The following is a 25,620-nucleotide window of genomic DNA, read 5'->3' on the forward strand; positions in this document are numbered from 1 at the left end:
CGGTGTTGCTCAGGGGTTACTCCTAGCTCTGCATTCAGAAATTGTTCCTGGCAGGCTTGGGGGACCATATGGAATGCCAGGAATCAAGCCCAGGCCCATCTCAGGTCGACTACGTGCAAGGCAAATGCCCTACCACCATGCTATCACTTGGGCCCCTGTACTGATTTTTGTACTATGCAAAGACCCAGGTTTTATTTTTTGAAGATTTATCATCCAGTTTTTCATTGGATTTAGATATATGTTCGAATGGAATCTTTGAAATTTGGGGGAATAGTAATAAGAGGCCATGAATATACCTGAGGTAAGAGACAAGGGGGTTGGAATTGGAATGTACATCAACCATCACCAAGCAGAACAAAGAGAGCTCCCCTCCCAAATATGCACTTCACATCACTTCATTGAATATTTGTTCCACCTGTTCTTTATGTCTGACTCTGCCAGACTCTGGCCCACATCTATGTCTGGGTAGTTACTTTTTTTTTTTTGTCTGTTTGTCTTTTGGGCTATTTGATACTCAGGGGTTACTCCTGGCTATGCGCTCAAAAATCGCCCCTGGGTTTGGGGGGACCATATGGGATGCCAGGGGATCAAACTGCAGTCCGTCCTAGGCTAGCACTTGCTTGAAAGGCAAATGCCTTACCTCTAGCGCCACCTCTCTAGCCCCCTGGGTTGTTACTTAATGTGATTATGATGCCCTTTTATTGACCACGAAGCTCAATAAGACTTAATCCAATACAATGAGGATGGTGGGAGAGCACTAGTGAACTGAATCATAAAGAGAAATGAACCTTTAGTTACTTCTTTGGATCAAGATGGTCTTGAGGGAGGTTGTAGAGTAGTAAATGTAGATGGGATCTGACTTCTGCCATGTTTTTCTCTGAGAAGCTAGGAATTAATTAGAATAGTTCAAGCAGAACTGTTCAGCAGAAGTTAAGCAGAACTGTCCTCGTTGTGTTCATAATTATCTGCTAGAGTCCATCTCCTCTGGGCTTAAGGCACTTAAAAGATTTTTTCTGCCTTCCTATGGCATACCTCATAAAAAATCCTTTTCTGATTTAAGTAGAAGCTGAATAGAGTGTATGTTGTTATTTATATAGGAATGATTTATTTAAATTATTTATTTGTGTGGAGGGGAGTACTTGGATCATACTGACAATGCTTAGGGGCTATTCCTGACTCTACTTAGAAGTAACTCTGGGATTAGATCAGGGTCATTCATATGCAAGACAAGTATCTTTTTTTTTTTTTTTTTTTTTTTTTAGTTTTTGGGTCACACCCGGCGGTGCTCAGGGGTTACTCCTGGCTGTCTGCTCAGAAATAACTCCTGGCAGGCACGGGGGACCATATGGGACACCGGGATTCGAACCAACCACTTTTGGTCCTGGATCGGCCGCTTGCAAGGCAAATGCCGCTGTGCTATCTCTCCGGGCCCAAGACAAGTATCTTACCCCCTGAACTACTTCTCTGCCCCCCCCCCCACATTTAACTTAATGCTTGTGTTTGTTTGTTTTGGGGGCCACTCCTAGAAGTCTTCAGGAGATACTTTAGCTTTGTACTTGAGGGTCATTCCTTAGGTGCCTGAACTTGAATACAGGCCTACGACATGCAAAGCACTCAGCTTGAGAAGCTAGTTCTCTCGACCTGGTTATTTTTTAAGAGTTGATTGGGATTTTGTTAAACATAGGTGGTACAACCTAATGGATATATGTGTACAAGATTCACCACATACCTAGTACTTAGTATTTTCCCCCTTTGCTGATTGAAGTTTTAAGTTTTGAAACAGAAAATAATGGATTTTAGAAATGTAAAAAAGAACAGGGGAAATCTCCTAAAGTACTACCCTCTAGAAAATTTATGTCTTAATGTTTTAAGACTCTACAATGTTGATAATAATGATCTATTATCCACCAAAGAAAAATCAGACTTTTGACTACATATACAAATATTATCATACATTTTAATTTATTGACTACAGGGTTCCAAAATGTTTTCTGAGCACAAATTCCATAAGAGAAAGCAATAAGCTAGAATATGTTTTTATGCTTATAAGAGCTTGTGAAACTGGGTTCATGCACACAGCTGGTGGCTGATACTTTTTTTTTTTGGCCACACCCATTGATGCTCATGGCTTACTCTGGGCTCTACGCTCAGGTATCACTCCTGAGGGGTTTGTAGTTCCATATGTGGTTCCAGGGATTGAACCTGGGTGAGTTGCATGCAAGGCAAACATCCTACCCACTGTATGATTTCTCTGGCCTGGTTTGTTTCTTTTTAAAAAGTTGTTATGAGAGCCTTACACAGCAACTCTCAGTGCCACTTCTGAGTGGATTCTGGGCCTGGAAGTCCTCAGAGGCCACCAGAGCCACACATGGTGGTACTTTGGGGTTAGATGATGTTAGGGATTTAATCCAATGTCCCAGACATGCCAAGCATACATTCCATATGCTTCATTATTTATGCTATAGTCCCAGCTTGATTATATAATATATATTATAAATATCTTCTACCACACCATGTTGTGCTCACGGATTACTTTTGGCTCTGTGCTCCAGAATCACATCTGACAGGGAACAGGGACCATCTGAGATATCAGGGATTGAACCCTGGCCAACTGTTAGCAAGGCAAGTGCCCTGCCCACTGTGCTGTTGCTCAGGCCCCATATAGTCCAAGTTTTTAAACTAAGAATTGGTTATCTTAGATTATCTTTAGCAATGTATTTGCCAACTGGTATGTTAGTACCATTTTGAAATATCTATTTAGTGAGATGTTCCAACTTCCTATTATATATGTGTTCCTTGGAATAAATGGGAGAGAGAGATGAAGAGGGAGAGAGAAAGGGATGAGAGAGATGAGAGAGAGAGAGAATGAGGGTTGGAGAGAAAGAGAGCTCTCTCCTCATTTCTTTCATCTCCTTCATTTTCCTCATCTTCTTCACCCCTTTTTTCCTCCTCCTTGGGGCTTTTTAGTGAGAACTCCTCCAGCTCTTTAGAGAGACTAGCATGGGGACTTTATGGTCTGCCTGATGTGACACTAAAGCTACCTGCAAGTTTGATTTGGTTCCCCTCTTCAGAGCCCACATGAGGACAGGCATGGCATAGCCCTGGAGGAATCCTGTATAGGCCCTACAGCTTGGAGAAAGAGTGTCATGGCACACAAATTGTACTAGGCTTTATTTTCTTGGCTCAAAACACAAATTCTACAGGGAACACTACCACTCAGGCTGTGTTTTAACACTCACATAAGAATTCTGAGTCTCTTGTTCCTGCAGTTAGATTGCTCTTTATTTCAATCTATAGAGATACATGTAGATTTACCTTCAGAAATAGCAGCAGCAGAGAGAGAGAGAGAGAGAGAGAGAGTGTGTGAGAGAGAGAGAGAGAGAGAGTGTGTGTGTGTGTGTGTGTGTGTGTGTGTGTGTGTGTGTGTGTGTGTAGGGGCTTTCAAGCAATACTTTAAGGTCCCAAGGACCCTTCTTGGTGAGTCTCAGTTAACTGACCTAGCTGATTTCACTGCTTGGGTCCAGCAATGCTGCAATGCTTCTCAAGTTCAGTGGGACATGCCCAGGCCTACATCTAGTAGCTTTCAGGGACATACAATGCCTGGGATGAACCTGAGAATTTTGCATGCCTATACCCTTTGAGTCACTACCCCAGAACCTTTAGAAATGGCCTGGTTCCTGGTGATGCTGTAGGCTGTGGAGGGCAAGCTAAGGGAAGGGGCCTCCTGCTGCTCTCCCCAATATTCCTCATCCTTACTTTCTTGGCTTATTATCAGGGCCATCTTTTCTCTGTGCTTCTGATTCAACTTTTACCTTGCACCTAAAATATTATTCAGAAAAAAGGAGGGGCTCATCTATTGATGTTATTCCCCATTTCAAACCTTTTTTCTGGTGCTACCCTTAGGATCAATTTCAAACTCACTTGATCAGCTCACAGGACTCAACAAGTCTTGGTCCCTGTCTCTTAGCTTATTTTTCCTCATTGTCTTCCACTGTACCAGCCTTGCCAGCTTCTGCTCATTCCCAAATGCTCTCCTTTTACACTTACCTGTCTTTATCACATAGGCTCTTACATACAGCTCATCCTTCCTCAAATTTGCTGCTAGTAGAACAACATGGGGCATTATCTTTTAATACTCATTTCAGTTGTGACCTCTAACTCAAAAGCCTTTCTTCTCCAGTGGAGTTTGTCACTCGGTCTTCTGGGTCCTTGGGATTTGGTATAGCTTAGTCACTAGAAACCAGAACCTCAGGAGTCTTTTGCAGCCAGATTCTCCTGTAGATGTGAAACTGTGGACAGAATTACTTTTTTTATCCTTCTGGGCCTCTGTTTCTTGATTTATTAAGATAGTAATTCTGTTAGGAAACCTCTTAGATTGTTGTGAAAATTAAGAAGTAATATTTTAAATTATACTTTGCACTAAGTGTTACTTTTAACTGTTTTTTATTATGGTACGTGTGTATGTATATCTCTGTTCAGTTCTTATCACCTCTGTTTCCAAATGGTTTTCAATAGCTGCCCTATTGGACTAGGTTTGTCTTGAGGAAAGGTCTATATCTTGTACATTTTCCTTGGACCATGTAGAAATTGATAATAAGTATTGAATGGAAGACTTATTGTTCACAGATTTGCATTCAAAATGGAAATGGGCCACAGAAGAAACAAGGAATGCTGCAAATTGGGCTTGTGGGTCATCACCAACCTGAGTTTATATGACCTTGGTGTCAGTCAACTGATCCTCCATCTAAATCCCTTCCTGCTACCTCCTGGAGCATAGTCAATGCTGTGACACTGCCAGGGCAGGACAGGAGGTCATAGGCAAGTTCATAGTCCTTTTGTTTTTATTTGGAACTGCAGGTGACATGTCTGAGAGTAAAGCAAAGAAGATTGAAATCAAAGATGTGGACGGAAAGACACTGAGTAAGCTCATCGACTATATCTATACGGCTGAGATCGAGGTGACGGAGGAGAATGTGCAGGTAAACTCAGGCCCAGCCTATCATTCATGTCTCACACCTTCTGGCTATGTGCTGTCTCCCAGCATTGTTACATTTAGCTCTCATGGCAGCTAAGCTCCAAGAAAACTCTAAAGAGGCTGGGCATGTTTCCCTGGAAGGCCAATCAGAAAGTGCAAAAAGACTTTCCATCTCATGACTGTTTGATCAGGGTGCCCATACTCTTAACGTCTACATCTCACATCTGTGAAAGGGGGTGATGCTGGCAAAGGGCAGACAGAAAGAAGCATTGCTCTCCTAAGCATAGTGGAGCTGTGAGGGACTGAGTATAACTAGGAAGCAAAAAGTTCTCTTAGCAATGCCTGGCCCCTTTTTCTCTCCATTAAAACTGTAGATTTGTTAGGGAGAAAAAAACGTAGCAGGATAAAGGAGGGAAGAGAATCTGAATGAAAATGTAACCCATTCAAGTGCCTATGAAGACAATGCAGCAGGTCCCCAAGTAACATTTTCAACAGTGTCATTTCATTGTAATCCTGATGAGGAAAGAGATCCTGGCCAACCCTGGAGTAAGGGCTAGTGTTGAGGATCTGGAGTCCTTAGACATTCTTTGATTTTAAGTTGCAGTTTCTAAGAACCTTTTGGTGAGGTTAGAACTGATATGTCCATGGAGCATTTGGTGCCTAGACGTAGTGAACACAAGGCCGTGGGCCCTTCCAGGAGCCTTAGAATAGGCCATAGATGATTGGCTAAGAGGAAGGGAAGAGAATTACTTCCCCATCACAGGCTTTTGGAGAGATGCCCCTTTCCATGGTGGTGGCAGCAATAGTTGACAAAATGGATGCTTGTTAAACTCATCCCATGCCAAAAGCTTGTTAGACCACTTGGCATGCATTAAAAATTCACTTCTCATCAGCACAAGGGGAAGGTTCTTTTCAGGACCCTCTGTTTGTACTTATAAAAAGCTGATGCTCAGAGAGGCTCACTGGCCTGAGTCACCTGATAGAGCTAGGCACCAAAGTGTCTCTCTCTCCATCGCCAAGATGAATTCAAGTTTCTTTCTTTTTTTTTTTTTTTAATTAAAGTTTCTTGATAATGAGTGACCAAAGTCTTGGCTTCAGCTCATAATAATTAATAATAATGAAAATGAGAGGGCTGGACCTCACCTGTGTGAGGAATTCTTGTGTTCAATTTCTGGTATATAATAGCACAGTGAAAAAATGAAGAAAATAATTAAGTGTAACAAACACTAATGTTGACTGCTTTACCTGTATTATTTCATAACCTCTGTACAATAATCATTTTTTTTTTTGGTTTTTGGGTCACACCCGGCAGCGCTCAGGGGTTACTCTTGAATCTACACTCAGAAATCGCTCCTGGCAGGCTCGGGGGACCATATGGGATGCCGGGATTCAAACCACCGACCTTCTGTATGCAAGACAAACACCCTACCTCCATGCTATCTCTCCAGCCCCAAATAATCTTTTTTTTTTTTTTTTGTTTTTGGGCCACACCTGGCATTGCTTAGGGGTTACTCCTGGCTGTCTGCTCAGAAATAGCTCCTGGTAGGCACGGGGGACCATATGGGACACCGTGATTCGAACCAACCATCTTTGGTCCTGGATCGGCTGCTTGCAAGGCAAACACCGCTGTGCTATCTCTCCGTTCCCACCCCTAAATAATATTTTTTTTTTTTTTTTTGGTTTTTGGGTCACACCAGGCAGTGCTCAGGGGTTATTCCTGGCTCCAGGCTCAGAAATTGCTCCTGGCAGGCACGGGGGACCATATGGGACGCCGGGATTCGAACCGATGACCTCCTGCATGAAAGGCAAACGCTTTACCTCCATGCTATCTCTCCGGCCCCCCTAAATAATATTTTAATAATATATTTAAACACCATGATTACAAACATGACTGTAGTTGGGTTTCAGTCACAAAAAGAATACCCCCTTCATCAGTGCAATATTCCCACCACCAATGCCCCCCATTTTTCTCTTTCCACACCCCATGCCTGATTTCGAGACAGGCATTCTACTCTCTCACTCATTAACATTGTCATGGTAATTGTTAGTGTATTATTTCTCTAACTGCACTCACCCCTCTTTGAGGTGAGCTTCATATCGTGAGCTGGTCCTTCTGGACCTCATCTCTATTGTCTCTGGGTATTATTGCAATAATGTCTTTTATTTTTCTTAAAACTCATAGATAAGTGAGACTATTCTGTGTCTCTTTCTCTCCCTCTGACATTTCACTAAGCTAAGTTTCCATGTCCATCTATGTATAGGAAAATTTCATGACTTCATCTCTCCTGACAGCTGCATAATATTCCATGGTGTATATGTACCTCAGTTACTTTAGCCCAGTGGTCCTCAAACTATGGCCCATGGGCTACGTATTGTATTTGTATCTGTTTTGTTTCTTCATTACAAAATAAGATATATGCAGTGTGCATAAGAATTCGTTCATAAGTTTTGTTTTTACTATAGTCAGACTCTCCAGTGGTTTGAGGGACAGTGAACTGGCCCCCAGTTTAAAAAGTTTGAGGACCCCTGCAAGTTTAGCCATTCATTTGATGAAGGACATCTTGGTTGTTTCCAGAGTCTGGCTATTGTAAATAGTGCTGCGATGAATATTGGTGTGAGGAAGGGATTTTTGTGTTACATTTTTGTCTTCCTAGGGCATATCCCTAGGAGTGGTATAGCTGAATCATATGGGAGCTGAATTTCCAGTTTTTTGAGGAATCTCCATATTGTTTTCCATAAGGGCTGGACTAGATGGCATTCCCACCCGCAGTAAATGAGAGCTCCTTTCTCCCCACATCTCTGTCAGCACTGATTGTTCTTGTTCTTTGTTATGTGTGCCAGTCTCTGTGGCGTGAAATGGTACCTCATCTGCACAACAATCATTTTAAGACAATACCAATTTTATCCTCATTTTATTGTGGAGGAGTCAGAAACAAGGGAAGTTAAGTAATTTACTCTTGACTGCTAAGTGGAGAAATTCTAAGAGCCACTTTTATTTATTTATTTATTTAAATTTTTTTAAAAATAATTTTTATTGTGACCAAAAGTGAATAACAAATCTTTCACGGTAATATTTTAGGTACATAGTGACAGTGAATCAGGGCCATTCCCACCACCAAGGTTGTCCTCCCTCCACCCCTTTTCCCAGCATGTGCCCCAGATTTCCCTCCTTTGCTCCCTCAAGTGCTGGTGTAACTGTTCCCCTCTGTGTGTAGTTTGTTGTATGCATAGCTGGTAGATAGGGTATTTATTCTGTTGTTGACTTTGGGTTTGGTGTTTAAGTCTGATCAATTTTTATTTCCACTCAGTGTTCATACAGCTGTTTGGTCCTGGTACCATTCATTTTATTTCCCCCCTCAATTCATGAGGCAGAACAAGATGATTCAAGTTGTGTGGTTCTGCTGGGAGAAGACAGAGCCACTTTTAATCACCATGCTGTAGGCTACTTTATCTTCATCTGCTCATCTCTCCTCCCATTCCTCATACCTTCTCCCTGCCTTCTTCCTCTCAATACATTTCCTTTTGCACAGCATTCTGGGCATGGTTCTGACTGGCAGCGAGGTCCACTATATGTGACTGGTACAGAGACCACAGGCAGCTCTGTCTCTGGCCAGTGTTTCCTGAGATTCCAGGAGTGGGTGCTTTCTGAAGCAGGGCACTTCCTTTTGTTTTGGTGAAAGGAAGCAAATGCTATGACGGGATATCCTCTGCTGTGTTTTCATGCTATCTGAGGGAGAGAAAAAAATAAAACTCGGCCTGCACATGAAAAATGGAGCAAGACCTTTCCCTGCTTTTTTCCTAAGTTGGAGGGAACCTGGGAACACTTTGCTGAGGTTCATTCCCAGGTGTGTTTTCCAAATATCATAATGCCAAGGTGGCAAGAGGAGGAGAGAGCTTTGTGACTTAAGGTAACCTTCCTGCCCCATGTAGGTTCCTGTCTCGCTATTCTCAGCCTTCTCTCTACAGGGCCATGTACAGTCCAGCTGCAAAGGCCAGGACAGCACATTGGCCTTTGATTAGTAACCTTGTTTCTGCTGTTGTGCTGGAATGAGCTGCATTACTGGCCAGATAAGAGAAGGGGAAATCCTTTCCAGAAAAACTGTTGATTCAGAGAGGGAAGCAAGACAGCCACCTAAGGGATGTTTTGTCCATTTTTTCCCTGGTCTCTGGGGATTTCTTTTTGTTTGCATCATTTCTGCCTCCCAGAATCTCGCAGGATTTGTTCCTGAGACTCAATGGGATGTTTTCCAGCCCAACTCTCTTCTCAGAATTTAACTACTTTACTTCCCACCTTCCTGTCTGAAGCAGGTAGTGGGCAGAAAAAGGCTTTGGCTCACTCCTGATCACAGTGGAAGATCAAAGAAGTGTGGAAGGAGCCATTTGAGAAACCATAAGTCCCTTTCATTTTAGGAAGTGAGTTTGGAACTCTTTGGGGGTAGGAACAGACCCAAAAAGAATGGGGACATGGGAAGGTGGACTTTTTTTCTTACAATGTGGGCTTTGTGGGGAAGTAAGTAGGGAAGTTGAAAGAACTACCCAGGGTGGGTGGGTATATCCATGGAGAGAGCATAAGGTATATGTTCTGAGTTATTTATTACTCTATTTCTCTGGCTGGTTATTATGAGCTTGAGAAACTATGACTAAAGGATGTCACCATGGCCATGATGGGTTGGGGGCAGGAGTGTGTTCTCCTGGTCTGGGTAGGAAGGCAAAAATCTTATTTGCTGAGGCCCCTGGCCATCACCCCCACTATAGCCTCTCCTTCCACCTGGTTCTGTGGGAACTTGCCGGAGTGTATTGGACAGCCTTTCCTTATTTCTCTTCTCCAGGCCTTCCTGGTTGTTGTTCCTGGTCCCCACAAGAGACTTGAAGTGCTAACATGGATATTGTCAGCAAAGCAGTAGGGTTGGCTAGCTGTGTCCCTCTTGGGTGTGTAGCTGAGACTGGTCAGGAGCATGGGGTTATGGAGTTCATTTAGGGGTTTGGAACACAGCCTTTCATACCTGGTATATTTTCAGCAGAATGGTTAATGGTTCTCCAGTTAACTAGCAGGCAGAGACTAATCTGATCCTGGCATCTGTTTGGCTAGTCTGAGCAAGCTCACAGGTTAATTGAGTTTCGCTCTTTATGGCCACTTCATTGGGGACAGAGGCTGCTGCTGGTGGGGCTGGAGCTCAGGTTCAAGTTGGAGTCTGGCTGGGTTTGCTTACAGTCTGAAACCTTCAGAAGCCAGTGATTTTTATTGTTTTTCCTTCCCTGGAATGATTCCAAAGGACACCAAGGACATGGTGCTAATTTACTGCTATCCTGTTGAAGATATAAGGACACTAGAAGAGAGAGATTGTGGAGGAAGGGGAGAGAAATGTTTTCTATTGGGGGGGGGTCACACCTGGAATTGCTCAGGGGTTACTCTGGGCTTTGCGCTCAGAAATCTCTCCTGGTAGGCTCTGGGGACCATATGGGATGCTGGTATATGAACCACTATCCATCCTGGGTTGGCTGTGTGCAAGGCAAATGCCCTACTGCTGTGCTATAGCTCTGGCCCTGAGAAATGTTTTCTAGAACTGAGTCACAGTGAGGGAAAGGATATGTTTGCATTAGGGGAGAACATTCCTTGTTGAGAACAGATATCCAGCTCCAGAGCCTGACTGCTGAGAATGTGGGCTTGGTGGGCACACAGCTCAGTATGGGACTGTGCCAGGAGGGTTATCAAACTGCCATCACATTTTATGTTCTGGGTAAGCTCTCTTGGGCTGACAGGGACAGCTGCTTCCTCAAGTGGAAGAACGGGCCTGAGAATGGTCTGTGGGAAGAATGTGGAGCCTGAACACATGGAAGTGATGGCAGCTAAGGTTGAGGGCTCAGCACTGTTTCAGGAGCTCAGTGTTCAGAATTTAAATTACTCAAAAAATTTTTTTTAAATAATTCCCCAAATCAAGAAAGTCAGTACATATTTAGCCCATGTCTTCCTGGGAAAGCTGTGTGGATGGGAACAACTGGATCCCAGCTGCCCATATACAGTTAGAGCAGTGCTTTTCAAATAGTGGGGCCTGCCCCCCGGGGAGGGGCATGAGGCTCCGTAAAGGGGAGGGGCACATTTCACCTCGGCAAACACTGTCATAACAAGCTAAGCCCTGTGTTTATATCTCTGTATATCTCTGGAGCTGAGAGTTGCTGTGTCCTGCTTCCAACCTTGCTTCGAAAGCTATGCATTGCAAAACGTGCTCGTTGTAGCCATTAATCCAGACATCACTTCTGATTAAAAAATCAGCTCAAATTATTTAATATATTTTTGTTTTGCAGGTTAAAGTTTTTTTTTAATAAAGATACTATTTACAGTCGCACATGGGGGGCACAAAAATGATTTCTTCTTCCTAGAGGAGCATGACAGAAAATAAAGAAGCACTGAGTTAGAGCCAGGGAGGTGTTCAGGAGAATAGAGGTCCCAGACATTGGGGGATGAAATAGATGCTGGGGGATAAGCCATTATGAAGTGGTTCTGCTCTGGTTTTCAGCCCCCTACATTTCTTTATGGAAATTGTCCCTGAGATTAGCTTCCCTTTGGAAGCACCTCTGGGTATGAACCCAAACCTGAAACCAACCTATCACCCTAACAACCACACACTTGTTCCTTCTCTGCCAGGCAGGTTTTTACAGGTTTTTACCCCAACTCTGTACACACTTAAAATAGGCACACAGATCAAACCTCTACAGATAATAAATCATAAGGATTTTTAACACAATTTTAAAAATTACTTCCCTTATCCCTAGTTTGGAGTTGTTACCCAGATGTGGAAGCCAGGGCTTAGAGCTCAGAAATGGATATTCTCATCATATGAGAGTTTAGAGGCCAAGAACCATACATGCAGCCAGTCTCAAATATACTCATGTTAGGGGTTTGGGCTTCAGCATATAATTTGGTGAGGAAGGGGTTGCATATATAGACAGTCCTTGAAAGGCCTTGTTTCTGAAAGTCAGATTCATGAACTGATTGTGGTAATGACCCATCTGCTCCCTAGGATAGAAGGCTCAGAGGCCAAAGAGCTTACCTTTCATGTGGACAAACTCCATGTCACATGTGGTCCATGAGGAATTTTCTGTGGTCTCTGGGCATCTAGAAGACCAGCTGATGTGGGGCGGTGTTGGGGTTACAGAGTGGAGAGGAGTGGGAGGTGAGGCTGGAACCTCCCCACTAGTTCAGCCAGGGACTGCTTACAGGCACTGGGGAGCACAGCAGAGACCCTACATGGGACAGATTAGAAGGGCACTGTGGGGAGGTGAGGTGCTGTTTTAGATACCATGTTTTTACCTCCTCCTCCAGGTACTGCTTCCTGCTGCCAGCTTGCTCCAGCTCATGGATGTTCGGCAAAACTGCTGTGACTTCCTGCAGTCCCAGTTGCATCCTACCAACTGCCTGGGCATCCGTGCCTTTGCTGACTTACACACGTGCACTGACCTCCTGCAGCAGGCCAATGCTTATGCAGGTAAGGGCATGCTTCACTGGGGTGCCTTCTCCTTGCCAGTGGGATTAATAACCGGGTCCACATGGATTTCTCCAAGATGATGGGGATAGCTCTGTGCTGTGCAGTAGTTATAATTTAGGCAGGGAGACAGACACATGTGGAAAGATAATTAACAAGAAACACGTTCAGCTCGTTGCCAAATGGAAGGTGATTAATTGCCAGATGGGTCTTCCAGACAGTAATTTTCACTAGACAAGATCTGAGACGACTTGGTGGTGAAGAGTAAATTGAGCTGCATCTTGAAATAAATCTTTCCTGTTGTCTAAGAATTGCTGTTTTGATCAAAGTGTTCTGTGAACATGATTTATTTATTTATTTCATTTTTTATGGTGGTGATTGATTATAAATGATTACATAGGTTTTAACTGTACAGTAATATCATGCCAGGCTCACCACCAAAGTGCTCATATTCCTCCTTTACTGTTCTTAGGACCCTCCCCTCTTGGTACCCTCAGTTCTATTATCAGAGTCTAAGGGTTTGTTTTATTCATTGAACATTGTTCACTTGCTTGTTTTCTTACATATGAGTGGCATCTATGATTCCATTATTTGTCTTTCTCTCTCTCCGACTTATTTCATTTAATGCGACACCCTCCTATTCCATATTACAACAGGTGCAATGTTGCATCTTTTTTTTCTCTTTTTTGATTTCGAGCCACACCTGACAGTGCTTCAGGAAAATGCCCACATCTTCTGAGTCATCTTTCTAGCCCAAAACATTGTCTTCTTTCATTGCATTGTGTTCTTACAGTACTCCTTCATGAACATGATTTCAAAGGTCAGAGTCTATTACTTGGCTTATAATAAGTCAGAGTTCTTCACTCTGGCTTTTTATACCAAGACTTGCTCTTTAGTGCAATTCTCTTTAAATTTTACTGCAAGTTCTGATTCAGGTAAAAGCTGCTGGAGGTAAGTTTATTTCCAATTTTCTCAATAATATATGATTCCATTATTTAGGGTTTCTTACCTTTAGGCATACTTTGTTGACATCTCATAGAAGAATTGAGCTCTCATAAACTCATTCCTCATATATCTACATATATACTATATATACATACACACATATACTTTCTCTTTTTTGTTTTGTTTTTGGCCCATACCTGGCAGTGCTATGCTGAGGGTTCACTCCTGGTTTTTCTCAGGGGAACATATGGGGTACATATGGGGTGCTGGGAATTAAATCTGGGTTGACTGTGTTCAAAACAAACTACCTGCTGTACAATCACTCTAGCCTCTGTTTTCCCTCTTTATAGTCTCTTCACATAAGTCCTCTAATGTAATTTCTACAATTAAGTTCTTTACAGATTTGTTTTTCCTTTCCACATCTTTCCACATTTAAGCACTTTTTCCTTTTGCATTGTGAGTGTTACTGCTTTGTTTTTCGGTAGCCAGTGGTGCAGAGGGATTACTCCTGGTTCTGGGCTCAGGGATCACTCCTGGCAGTGCTTGGGCAAACTTTATACAATGTTAGGGATGGAACCAGAGGATGGATGCATGTGTGAAAAGTATCTTTTCTTTACCTCTATCAGTTCTTTCAAGAGAAATACAGCTGAACACTTCAGGGCATTATACTATCTGTTGATTTTACTTTATTTTTTTTTTCTCTTTTTTTGGAGATGTTCTTCCTTCTAGAGCTTGTCATCTTGTTAGCTAATGAGGTTTGGAGGGGCATACAGGTGAAGTGAATGTGTAGTTCCGGTGTGCAGCTGGGAAGAAATCTTCATTGCTGTTTATCTAGACCTGACGAAGATCTAGGAAATCTAGTGACCTAGGAAACTTTCATGGGTAGATTCAGTCACAACTGCCCCTTCTGCTTTCAGTATTTTGCCTCCATTTTTTTTTATTGAAAGAATTTATTCAAGACGCAAAATTGATTAACATATTGAGGTAAACTGACATAACATAATATAGTAACATAACAACATATAATTAATATAATATAATAATACATGTAAGTCAAAGAACATTTTCTAAATAAAACACAATATTTTTTATCATAATGACTTACATATCTTTCACAGTAGTATTTTAGGTACATATTAACATTGAATCAGGGGAATATCCATCACCCCCAGTGTTGTCCTCCCTTCATCCCTGTTCCCAAGCATATATCCCTTTCTTCCTCCTTTATCCCCCAGAATGTTAGTTTAACTAAAAGCATATATGTTAACACTAATGTAAACCATTTTTTTTGCAGTTCCAGATATTTTTACTAGTGGTTTCTTAAAGGCTTAGAGTCAAAGGAGCACTGTATAAACAATGTTAGAGTGGCAATTATCGTTTGCATGGGCCCACCAAAGTATGGGGGTCATGGAAAGGAAAACTTTTGGCCTAAGTACAAGGAGACCTTACCCCTGAAGTTTCTTGACATAAGACCATTTCTAGGCTCCAGGCAAACTAGTTTGTCCAATCCTGGTTATTGTCTGTAGTGCCCATATAGTTACATTTTTCACAGTCTCTGTTGTTGGTATCCTGTTTCTGTATTGAAGGTCCTGGAATCTGTATATCCTATATTGAAGTCAGGATGGTGCGGAGCGGCGTATATTTTCAACTCAGAATTAAAGGGCAATGCAAAAAGCCCTGTTCACTACGCAGGTTGTCGTTGTTGTTTAAATCTTCTCAGTGTTAAGGGAAGACTCTCTTGAGTAAATCGATGTCAGAGCAGAAGTAGGGTCTTCCCTGGTAGAGAATTGCTTCTAGGTGATGACATAGACAACTTTGGATGTTTCATAGATAGCTTCCCTGGTTCAGGGGTGACTGGAAAATGCCCAAATCTCTGAGGCCTGTGCCAGGTCATCATGTCAGTGTTCAGGGTGTAAGGTTCCATTGCACCACTATATTTGTATATTGCTATCTCTATTAGATAAGAACTTATTTATATGTATAGTATTTTCCTTTTTAATGCGCCCATGCAAACAAGGAATAATGCCACCTGGCGTTATCAGCACATAAGGGGGCCGCAGGAACAAGTCCAACAATCCCCGTGACCTAGTTCAAACATAAGCATTAAACTGAGGGACTCTTTCACCAACATTCCTTATAGAACAGTTTGCAAAGAGAAAAAAAAGATAAAAAGTGGGGAAAAGAAGCCATCTAACTTAAGACAGTGGACACAATTGTCACCGTTTAAGAAAATTTGTGTGTTCCCATCTCTATAAGAACGTGTTTGTATAATAATTTCCCATTTTAATGTGCCTATACAAAGGAAGAACAGTATCACATGGCAAGATTGGTGCCTATGCGGATGCTAGAACAAGACCAACAATCCACTTGACTTGGTTCTTATATAAACATTAAATGGAGGGACACTTCTACAAACTTCCTTATTTAACAAATAACAAAGGGAAGGAAAGATAGAGAGGGACTCTTTCATCAAAATACCTTATTGAACAGTTCACAAAGAGGAGAAAAGATGAGTGGGGAAAATAAGTCCAGTGGACCGAGATCCCCCCACACCAGGCGGGTCTTCAGGGCCACGCCTGGTTAATCGGGCCCTGGGGCGAGGGGGTGAGAAATTCCTCCCTATGCATCCAAAAACTACAGAATCGCGCGGGGGCTTGTGCGCACTTTAAGCATTAAGAGTTTTCCTTATCTTTATGTTATGTTTTGCCTATCCAGAATGTTCATTTTGTATTCTGCCCTATCCCACAACCCTACAAAGCTCTTTTTTACTCCTTAACTCTCTAACCCCCCCAAACGTCACTAACCTACATTACTCTTTTTAACTTCAGTACTGTACAATCCTAATCACAGACCAAAGCCGTGCATTATGTGCAACAAACCCAAACTGTTTCAAGATACATAAAATGGACACATATTTCTTTAGAATATTTTGTGTTTTTTCTGACAGCTATAATTCTTACTAAATGTTGTCTTATACAGTGACGATTCTAACCACTTTTTATCTTCTCTTTATGAGCTGTTTAACAAGGAATTTTTGTGAAAGAGTCCCCCAGTTTAATGCTTATGATTGAACCATATCATGGGAATCAGTTGGACTTGTTCTTATGGCTCCCATATGCGCCAGTAACACCACGTGGCATTGCTCCTTTTTTGCATAGGCACATTAAAATGGGAAAATACTATACATACAAATAAGATCCTATCTAATAGAGATTGGAACACACAAATCTTGTAGTGCAAAGGGACCTTACACCCTGAACATTGACATAACGACCTGGCACAGACCTCAGAAGAAAGGGTATTTTCCATTCATCCCTGAACCAGGGAAGCCATCCACGAAACATCTAGGCTTGTCTATAACATCACCTGGAAGTAATCCTCTACCACAGAAGACCCTACACAGCTCAGACATCGACCTGCTCAAAAGAGACTTCCCTTAACGCTGAGAAGACCTAACAACAACAACAACGACCTGCTTACAGGACAGGGCTCCCTGCATTGCCCTTTGATTGTGATGTGAAAGGAGAGGACGCTCCACATCCTGACTTCAATGTAGGATATGCAGATTCCAGGATCTTTAATACAGAAACATGATACCAACAACAGAGACTGTGTGAAAAATAAAAGTGTGTTGGGACTACAGGCAATGTCTTGAATTGGACGATCTAGCTTGCCTGGAGCCTAGAGTTGGTCTTGTGCCAGGAAACTTCAGGGGGAGGGTCTCTTTGTATTTAGGCCAAGGTTATTCCTTTCCATGTCCCTCATATTTTGGTGGGCCTATGCAAACAACAATTGCCACTCTAATACCATTTTTACTGTGCTCCTTTGACTCTAATCCTTAAAAAGAACCCACTTAAAATTTGAGGTTAACTTAAGCTAATATGCATGTACATGGAAATATAGAAAAATACTATGCCTGTAATTTTAAGGAGTTACATAAGTTTTATGGCTTTAGATTACCTTGTGTGCTGTTAAGAAATATTATAATGTGTTACAATCTGGGGACTTGAGGGACAAAGTAATTGTACATGGATTCTGTCTTATTTATCTTAATATTCTTTGGCTGAAATTTCAAAGTTAAGATATCAGCAAGGGGACTTCTGAGAATTATGTTATGGGTGACTGTCCTTCCCTGTAACTTTACCTTGTCGTCTTTCTTTGCATCTTTGTTCTCATAATGAAAAATAAAAAATTATAAAAAAAAAGAGTGGGGAAAATAAACAACCTAGCTTAAGACAATGGACTCAATTGTCACTGTTTATAGGAACTAATCAGAAACCTAGTATGGTAGCAGCAACAGTTACACAATAAAAGAAGGAAGAGGCCAAGAGGCTGTTGAGAGTAAACAAGTAGGTAAAGAGTACTGGCCTCTTCCCAGCCTGAGAGTCCATCCTCTCATTTTTATTTTGAAAATATATGGTACCCCCACCCGAAATGGTCTCTTCCCAAACTAAAAGTCCATCCTCCCATGTTATTTTAAATATATATGGTACAGAGCCCCCGCACAGTTTTTGAAATGGAGACCAATGAGAAAAAAAATACCAGTGAATGTCACAATGTAATGTCCCAACATACACCAGTGCTGCATCGGCCCACCATCCACCCCATGTGTCCCCCACTTAGTGTCAGGAGAGAAAGGGGGAAAGCCTGAGGACCATGATAGAGTCCACCTGGGCTGGCAACCAGGGGAGACTTGGAGTAGGAGAGGAAATAGGGGAACGGCTGGAGGCCTGCCATGCCTCCCAGCACCCCCCAAGCTAGGGAAAATGCCTGTGGTCTGGGGTGTCCCCTAACCCCATACCTGGGAAGAGCCGGCCTCCAGGATCAAAGCACTGGAAGCCAGCTATCTGCCCGGCCCCTCCCTCTGCTCCTCCTCCTTAGAGTAGGGGGGAAGCCTGGAGAGTCCACCTGATTAGGACTGTGAAGTACTGAAGTTAAAAAGGGTATATGGGGGGTATTGATGCTTGGGGGTGATAGAGTTAATGAGTGAAAATGAGCTTTACAGGGGTGTGCGAAAGGGCAGAATGCAAGATGGACATTCTACATACAAATCACATAACTGAAGGATAGGATATACTATTAATATTGACTGTGTGTGTGGGGGCTATTGCCCCCGCATGGTTTTGAACATGTAGACTGGTAAAAAATTGCCAGAGACTGCCTTAATAAAAATGAGCAGCTCTCAGCACCCCCCAATTTGGATCCACCTTTTCTGACCGCCTGGGCTGGGTCCCAGGGGAGGCAGGAGAGGGGACGATTGGGGGCCCACCAAGGCTCCCAGCACCCCCAAGCTAGGGACAAGGCCTTCGAACTGGGGTCTCCCCAGACCCCATGCCGGCTAGAGCTAGCCTCCAGATCAAGAAAGGATTTGGTAAAGAACTGGAAGCCAGGATCTACCCGCCCTCCTCCCTGCGCCCTCCCCACCTCTTCACTGGGGGAAGGGCGAGGAAAGCTTGGGATCCCCTCCAGGAGGGACTACCTGATACCCACTTTTTCTGGCCGCCTGGGCTGGGTCCCAGGGAAGGCCTGGAGGCCGGGGGGCAGGAGAGGGGACGGCTGGGGCCCTACCAAGGCTCCCAGCATCCCCAAGCAAGGGACAAGGCCTTTGAACTGGGGTCTCCCCAGACCCCATGCTGGCTAGAGCTAGCCTCCAGATCAAGAAAGCACCTCCATTTTTTTATGCCAGTGTTCAAATATCATATTAGCACAGCTTGACTGTTCTGTGTCTCTTGCAATTCAGTGACTGCAGATTACCTGAGGACCTGCTGGCTGCCTACCTGGCTATTCCCTGTGCTAGGTGTACCCAGTCTATTTCTTGGCATCCTTTTGTCCTCAGATCAAGACCCAGGCCCCAGGAGCCTGCACAATCTCTCCCTATACCTTCTGTTTCTGAGGACACAACTGGGAACAGTTGTTGACATGGCATTGACCATGAGGTGTTCATGAAAAATGTTAAGTACAGCCTGACTGAATTCTGCTAACTTCCTTGGCTTTTCTACTTTTCTGTTGCCCTCCTGAGTCCCTCTCACCTACATACTTCTCCCCTCCTTTCCATTTTTTTTCTCAAGGGTTTCTTTCTCTTTCTATATGAGAGGTGCTCTCCATTTAGTGTGGGGCCCAAGCTTCAGTGGAGCTTGGGCTAGTCTCAGACTAAGGACATTCACATGTGCTGGTGCAGGGGCAGAGAGAGAGAGAGGGGACTTTATTCAAGACAGACATTCTACTTCTCTCACTCACTACTATTGTTTTTTATTAATATTTATTTTTATTTAAATACCTTGATTACAAACATGATTGTAGTTGGGTTTCAGTCATGTAAAGAACACCCTCCCTTCACCAGTGCAACATTCCCATCACCAATGTCCAAAATCTCCCTCCTTCCCACCCACCCCCGCCTGTACTCTAGACAGGTTTTCTACTTCCCTCATTCATTCATATTGTTATGATAGTTATCAATGTAGTTATTCCTCTAACTGCACTCATCATTCTCTGTGGTGAGCTTGATGTCATGAGCTGATCTTCCAGTCCTCCTCTCTTTTGTTTCTGAGAATTATTGTAAAAATGCCTTTTATTTTTCTTAAAACCCATTGATGAATGAGTCTATTCTGCGTCTATCTCTCTCCCTCTGATTTATTTTACTCAGCATAATAGATTCCATGTATATCCATGGAATAAGTTACTCACTACCATTGTTATGATAGTTGTCAGTGTAGTTATTTTTCTACCTGAGCTTACAATTCTTTGTGGTAAACTTTATACTAGCCTTCATCTCTATTGTCCTTCCAGCCTTCCAGCCTTCATCTCTATTGTCTCTGGGTATTATTACAATAATGTCTTTTTTTCCCTTAAAATCCACAGATGAGTGAGACTATTATGTGTCTATTGCTCTCTCTGGCTTATTTCACTCAGCATAATAATTTCCATGTCCAACCATATACAGGAAAATTTTATGACTTCATTTTTTCTGATGGCTGCATAGTATTCCATTGTCTATATGTACCACAGTTTCTTTAGCAGTCACTCATCTGTTGTCAGGCATCTGGGTTGTTTCCAGATTCTGGCTATTGTAAATAGCATTGCAATAAGTATAGGTGTGTAGAAGACCTTTTTGTGTTCCTAGGATATGTCCCTTGGAGTGGTATAGCTGGATCACATGAAAACTCAATTTTGAGTTTTTTGAGGAATCTCCATATTGTTTTCCAAAAAGGCTGGGCTAGATGGCATTCCCTAGCAGTGAATGAGAGTTCCTTTCTCCCCACATCCTTGCCACACTGTTTGTTCTTTGTGATGTGTGCCAGTCTGTGGTGTGAGATGTTACTTTATTTTTGTTTTGATTTGAATCTCCCTGATGCAAATTTTTTCATGTGTGTTTTGGCCATTTGTATTTCTTCTTTGAGAAATTGTCTGTTCATTTCTTCTCCCCATTTTTTGATATGGTTAGATTTTTTTTTCTTGTTAAGTTTTGTTAGTACCTTCTATATCTTAGACATTAGCCCCTTATCTGATGGGTATTGGGTGAATAGTTTCTCCGATTCTCTGGGTAGCCCAGAGAATGGCTAAATGGCCCAGTGTATGCCTGGGTCAGCATTTATTTAGCATGCATCTTATTTTCTATAGTTTGTTGATACAGTAGTCTGAGGTTTGGTGCATCTCCTGAGCCTTATCTTTAGTAAAGGCTCCCTGTTCTCTTGGTCGGCTTTCCTCAGTCTTCATAGTCTGTGTTTTCTCCTTTTCTCCCTTTACTTTGAGCCACTGTAGTAAGAGGCACTGGGAAGAAAACTGTCACCTTGGTGTTCCCTGGTCTGATGTGGTCTTGGTGGCCAGATTCTGTCAACATAGAGGGTATGCATACATGTGTATATGCATAGGTCACGCCCAGCCAGCTTTTACTGAGCTCGCCTGTGCTAATAACATTTCCTGTGTATCATCTCTATAACTATGCCCAGCAGCTGAGGAAACAAAGGAACTCAGCAGTGAAGCAGCTTACAGGCAAATACTCAGAGCCAGGCAGTGGGCTCCATGCTGGGTTTATGACTGTTACTTCTAGGCCTCCTTGCACACAGGTATCCCTGTGAGACAGCAGCAGAGCATGTTGTCCTTGTCCATGGGAGGCATGCGTCTGAGAGACCATATCATCTAATCAGTGGATCACAGCAGGCAGAGAGCACAGCCAGATGGCCAGGTGTCAGCTGGAGCAGGGACTGAGGCTGGGTGGAAAGTGGATGTGGAGACCCTCTCCCATTACACAGAGGCTGCCTTGCAAGAGCAAGCAGTCTGCATCCATGAGCTGCCTCTTTCTCTGGCTCATTTCTCTGGCTTCAGGTGGGGCACTGCTTACTGTATGTGGGCCTTTTCTAACCTGTGACCAGTTCCTGGTCGGCTCTCTTTGCCTCCTCTGCTGTGTACAGCAGGGAAGTTGTGTTTTTAAGACATAGGTGTGGTGAAAATATGGCCCAGTAATGCAGAGGTAGACAGACCATGTTGAAAGACAGTAGAGGAAGTGTGTGAAGGTAAGACTGTGATGCTTAGAGAATAAAGTCAAAGATGAGGACCTGGGCTCCTTTTCACCTGCTCACATGCAGCTGATTTGTTTTCTTAGACTCCTAACTACTGATGATAGATGGATCCTGACACTTTTCTCTTGCTGTTTGAGACAAAACCTTGTTCCACTGTTAGTGGGAGATGTGGGCACCCATATAGGTGTCTCCCTGAGATCACAGCTTCCTTGGATCCAAGCTTCTCATTAGGAGATATTTTTTTTGGGTTTTGGGCCACATCCAATGGTGCTCAGAGGTTAATCCTGGCTCTATACTGGTTGCATGCAACGCAAATGCCCTACCCACTATAATGTCACGCTGGTCCCACATTAGGAGATGTTTTAAGGCAACAAGTGACACAGAGGCTTCCACATCAGAACTAAGATTTAGAACAGTCAATATTTGGGAACTGAGAAACCCTTAGTCTGTTCTCTTTCTGGTTTGGGTACATCTTGCCTTTCTTGGATGGCATGGGGATGGGGTGGATAGAAATCTAGGGAGCATTTTGTGGAAGCAGCAAAGCTGTGCTCTGGGGCCTGTCTTTCTCAGTATGTATTGGGGCCTGATAGAGGGATAGGCTTTCTTGGCTATCTCTGCTATTGCCACCACACCACTGCATGAACTTTGGGAGCAGTGAGTCCGTTTCAGAGCTTTTGGTTTAGGTTATCTGAAAATGCAGGCAGGCCTATCCACCCCGTCCTTTCAAACCCCCACTACCCACATCCTGATTAACTATTCTTGCCTTTACTTTCCCATGGCCCATAAATTTGCTATGCCTATGAATTCTGTTGTTGGTCTAAGCCCAACACAAATTTTATTTTTCTGTCATTATTTTGGTTGTTGCTGCAATTATAGCAGCAATATAATAGGACTATTGTAGTCCTAATAAGGAATTATCTGACTATTAAAGAAAAGGCAGGAGAAATACTGCAGTTCTGCTCAGATAGCCCTGTCTTGCACCCCCAACTGTGAGAACTGTTTTGTGAAATTGTTGCCTCTAATTTGGCACCAAAAATGCTGCTGGTGGTGATGCTGTCATGGCATGAGATCCATTTCTCAGGGAGACCCAGGTGCTGGCACATGCCAAGTCTGTGCATTTCATTGGCATCTCATTTAGGCTATTTTACTATAAAAGTATTGCTATTTTTTTTTTAGAATTTATAGATGTGTAAACTCTAATTCAAGATTTTCTGATCATTTTTATCACAAATGTATGCTTTCCAGCTCACAAAAATTTTGCAGTATATTCATAGCATTTTGCTATGTTAGCAGATACATTTCTCTACCATGATTTAAAAACCACAGAGAACATATTGAATAAAAGCAACATATGCCTGTGATGTAAAAACCCACACAGGACACAGAAATAGAAAATGCAAAGTCAGACATCTTTCAGGTCCTCTCTTTAAAGGGCACAGGTAAACTATCTTAGAAATCCTATAGTGTATACATACACACATAATAATGTTTTGTTCTTTGTCACTCTGTAGGTACACAATATTTTGGTTTTGTTTTTTGGGCATGCCTGGTAGTGCTCTGGGATTTCTCCTGTTTCTGTGTTCAGGGATCACTCCTGGGAGGTCAGGGAACCATTTGGAGGGTTGGAAATTGAACCTGTATTGGCTGTATGCAAAAGAAGTGCTTTACCTATTGTACTATCTCTATGACCTCATATTTTTATTTTTAATTTGTGGTCCTCACTGTGGTACCAAGGTACTATTCAGGGATTTTGCTTGGAGTTGCTCTGGTCATGCTTATAGCATTGCCAGGGATAGAACCTGACTATCCTGCATGCAGAGCATCATACTAGCCCTTGGAGCTATCTTCCTGGGCCTATAGAATGTTTTTTTAAACTTATCCAAATAGAAGCATTAATTTTCCTTTATTTTTAAAAATTTAAGCACAGTGTTGGAGGTTTTTTTTTTCCAGACCATTGTCTGAAGTAAAATAGTAATTTTATTTTTATTTTCTGCTTCATATGGATGAACTAAAGCTTATTTAACTGCTCTCTATTGATGAGTATTAATGTAATCAGAATTTTAAAAATAAAAAATACATTTTTGGAATTATCACACTTAGTGTTTTGGATAAAAATGTGGTGGTATTATGTCAAATATGTGATGCGATTTCTTTAAATAAAAAATTTAAAAATGTGGTAGTATTTAAGCAATAACAAAATTTATGTAAGATTTATTTTAGTGGTTTAAAGTAGCTCCAAGTATGTGCATTAAAAACAAATGGGGTAGGGGCTGGAGAGAGCACAGCAGTAGTGTGTTTGCCTTGCACATAGCCAACCCAGAACATATGGTGGTTCGAATCTTGGCATCCCATATGGTCTCCTGAGCCTGCCAGAAGTGATTTCTGAGTGAAGAGCCAGGAGTAACCCCTGAGTGATGCCGGGTGTGACTCCAAAACAAACAAAAAAACCAAAACTAACCAAACTAAAACAAATGGGTAGGGTTTTGCCAAATGGGTAGGTTTTTGCCAAATGGCTCTCCAAAGAGGGGAATCAATTTTAAGGTTATCTTTCTTCTGACAATGAGTCTTCAGCTTTCAAGTGCAGGCAAACATGGTGTGATTTGGAGCCAGAGTGCCAGTTCAATCTGCCCAGCTGCCCATTCAGTTTTCTTGTGGACTGCTCCTGACTCCTCCTGCTGTGGTTAGTTCCTGCTGCCTGAAGGCCTAGTTTCTCTTTCAAGGTCTTATTCTCAAACTTTTATGCTGATATGTGTTATTCTGGGGGTGGGGTCCTCTGTTTAGAAGTTGAGGGTTTAGAGCTGTCCCCCTGGAAGCAGGATCCTGAGGTTTTATGCAGCCTGTTTCTTAGACCTCATTACTGTGGTTTAATCTTTAACCTCAGGGGCCAGTGCCAAGTTTATGGGGACTTTATTGTTTGGTAATTGGACAGTCATGCACTGGGCTGTCAGCAGAGCTGCTTGGGAAGGATGTTAATGGGACCCTATTAATGAAATGGCAATTAAAATTCTTTGGACATGTTGTTTACATCAGTCTGCCAAAAATGAACTGAAGTCCTTTAGTCATGGGATGGAAAGGCCTTTGGGTTTCATGTGTTTGTGGAAAGAAATGCCTCTCCTCTCATTTTCTTTGATTGGTCATTTGAGATCAAAGAACAAAGTGATTAAACTAAGAGCAGCAAAAATGATGATGTTGATGATTGTGATGGTGTGGTAAGAATTTGACCATTTCTGAAAACTTGCTAGATGTGAAACTTGTTCTATATATTTCATAGACATTATTCATTTTGGCATTTAAACATAAAAATTTTGCAATTTTTAGATGAGGAAATTGGATTTCCAGAAAGGCTTAGTAACTCGTTCAATCACATGTTTTATAGCTCAGGGTTGGCTCAGTGGTAAAGCCTTATAGCCATATAGATATGAGGCTAAGAGGCTGATTCCCTAGCACCACCCCACATGCTGCGGTCACTTGCCATTAGAGATCCCCAGTGACATGATAGTGTGTAACTTTGGATTTGCTACAACCAAGAAACTATGAGCCACAACTAAGTGTGTGAGCCTAGTCATCACCAGAAGATGAGAAGGGAAAGAGAATAAATGAATAAAATTTCATTAACGAAAAGGTTACTTAGGATGTAAGTGGCATGATTGAGACTGTGTGAGACTGTCTGCAGAGCCTCTGCTCTCAAATCCATTCTTTGTTA

General features: G+C 42.5%; 1 protein-coding gene across 1 annotated transcript in view; it reads left to right on the top strand.

Annotated features, from left to right (window-relative positions):
* KLHL3 (kelch like family member 3) overlaps nucleotides 1-25,620 on the top strand; it is a 158,389-nt gene that overhangs the window by 69,169 nt on the left and 63,600 nt on the right. The window contains exons 4-5 of the mRNA XM_049786046.1: nucleotides 4,858-4,979; nucleotides 12,297-12,459. Coding sequence (XP_049642003.1) covers nucleotides 4,858-4,979; nucleotides 12,297-12,459 — 285 coding nt within the window. The remainder of the gene's footprint in view (nucleotides 1-4,857; nucleotides 4,980-12,296; nucleotides 12,460-25,620) is intronic.

The sequence above is a fragment of the Suncus etruscus genome, chromosome 14 (assembly GCF_024139225.1).
Source record: "Suncus etruscus isolate mSunEtr1 chromosome 14, mSunEtr1.pri.cur, whole genome shotgun sequence".
In the NCBI taxonomy this organism is placed as follows: domain Eukaryota; kingdom Metazoa; phylum Chordata; class Mammalia; order Eulipotyphla; family Soricidae; genus Suncus; species Suncus etruscus.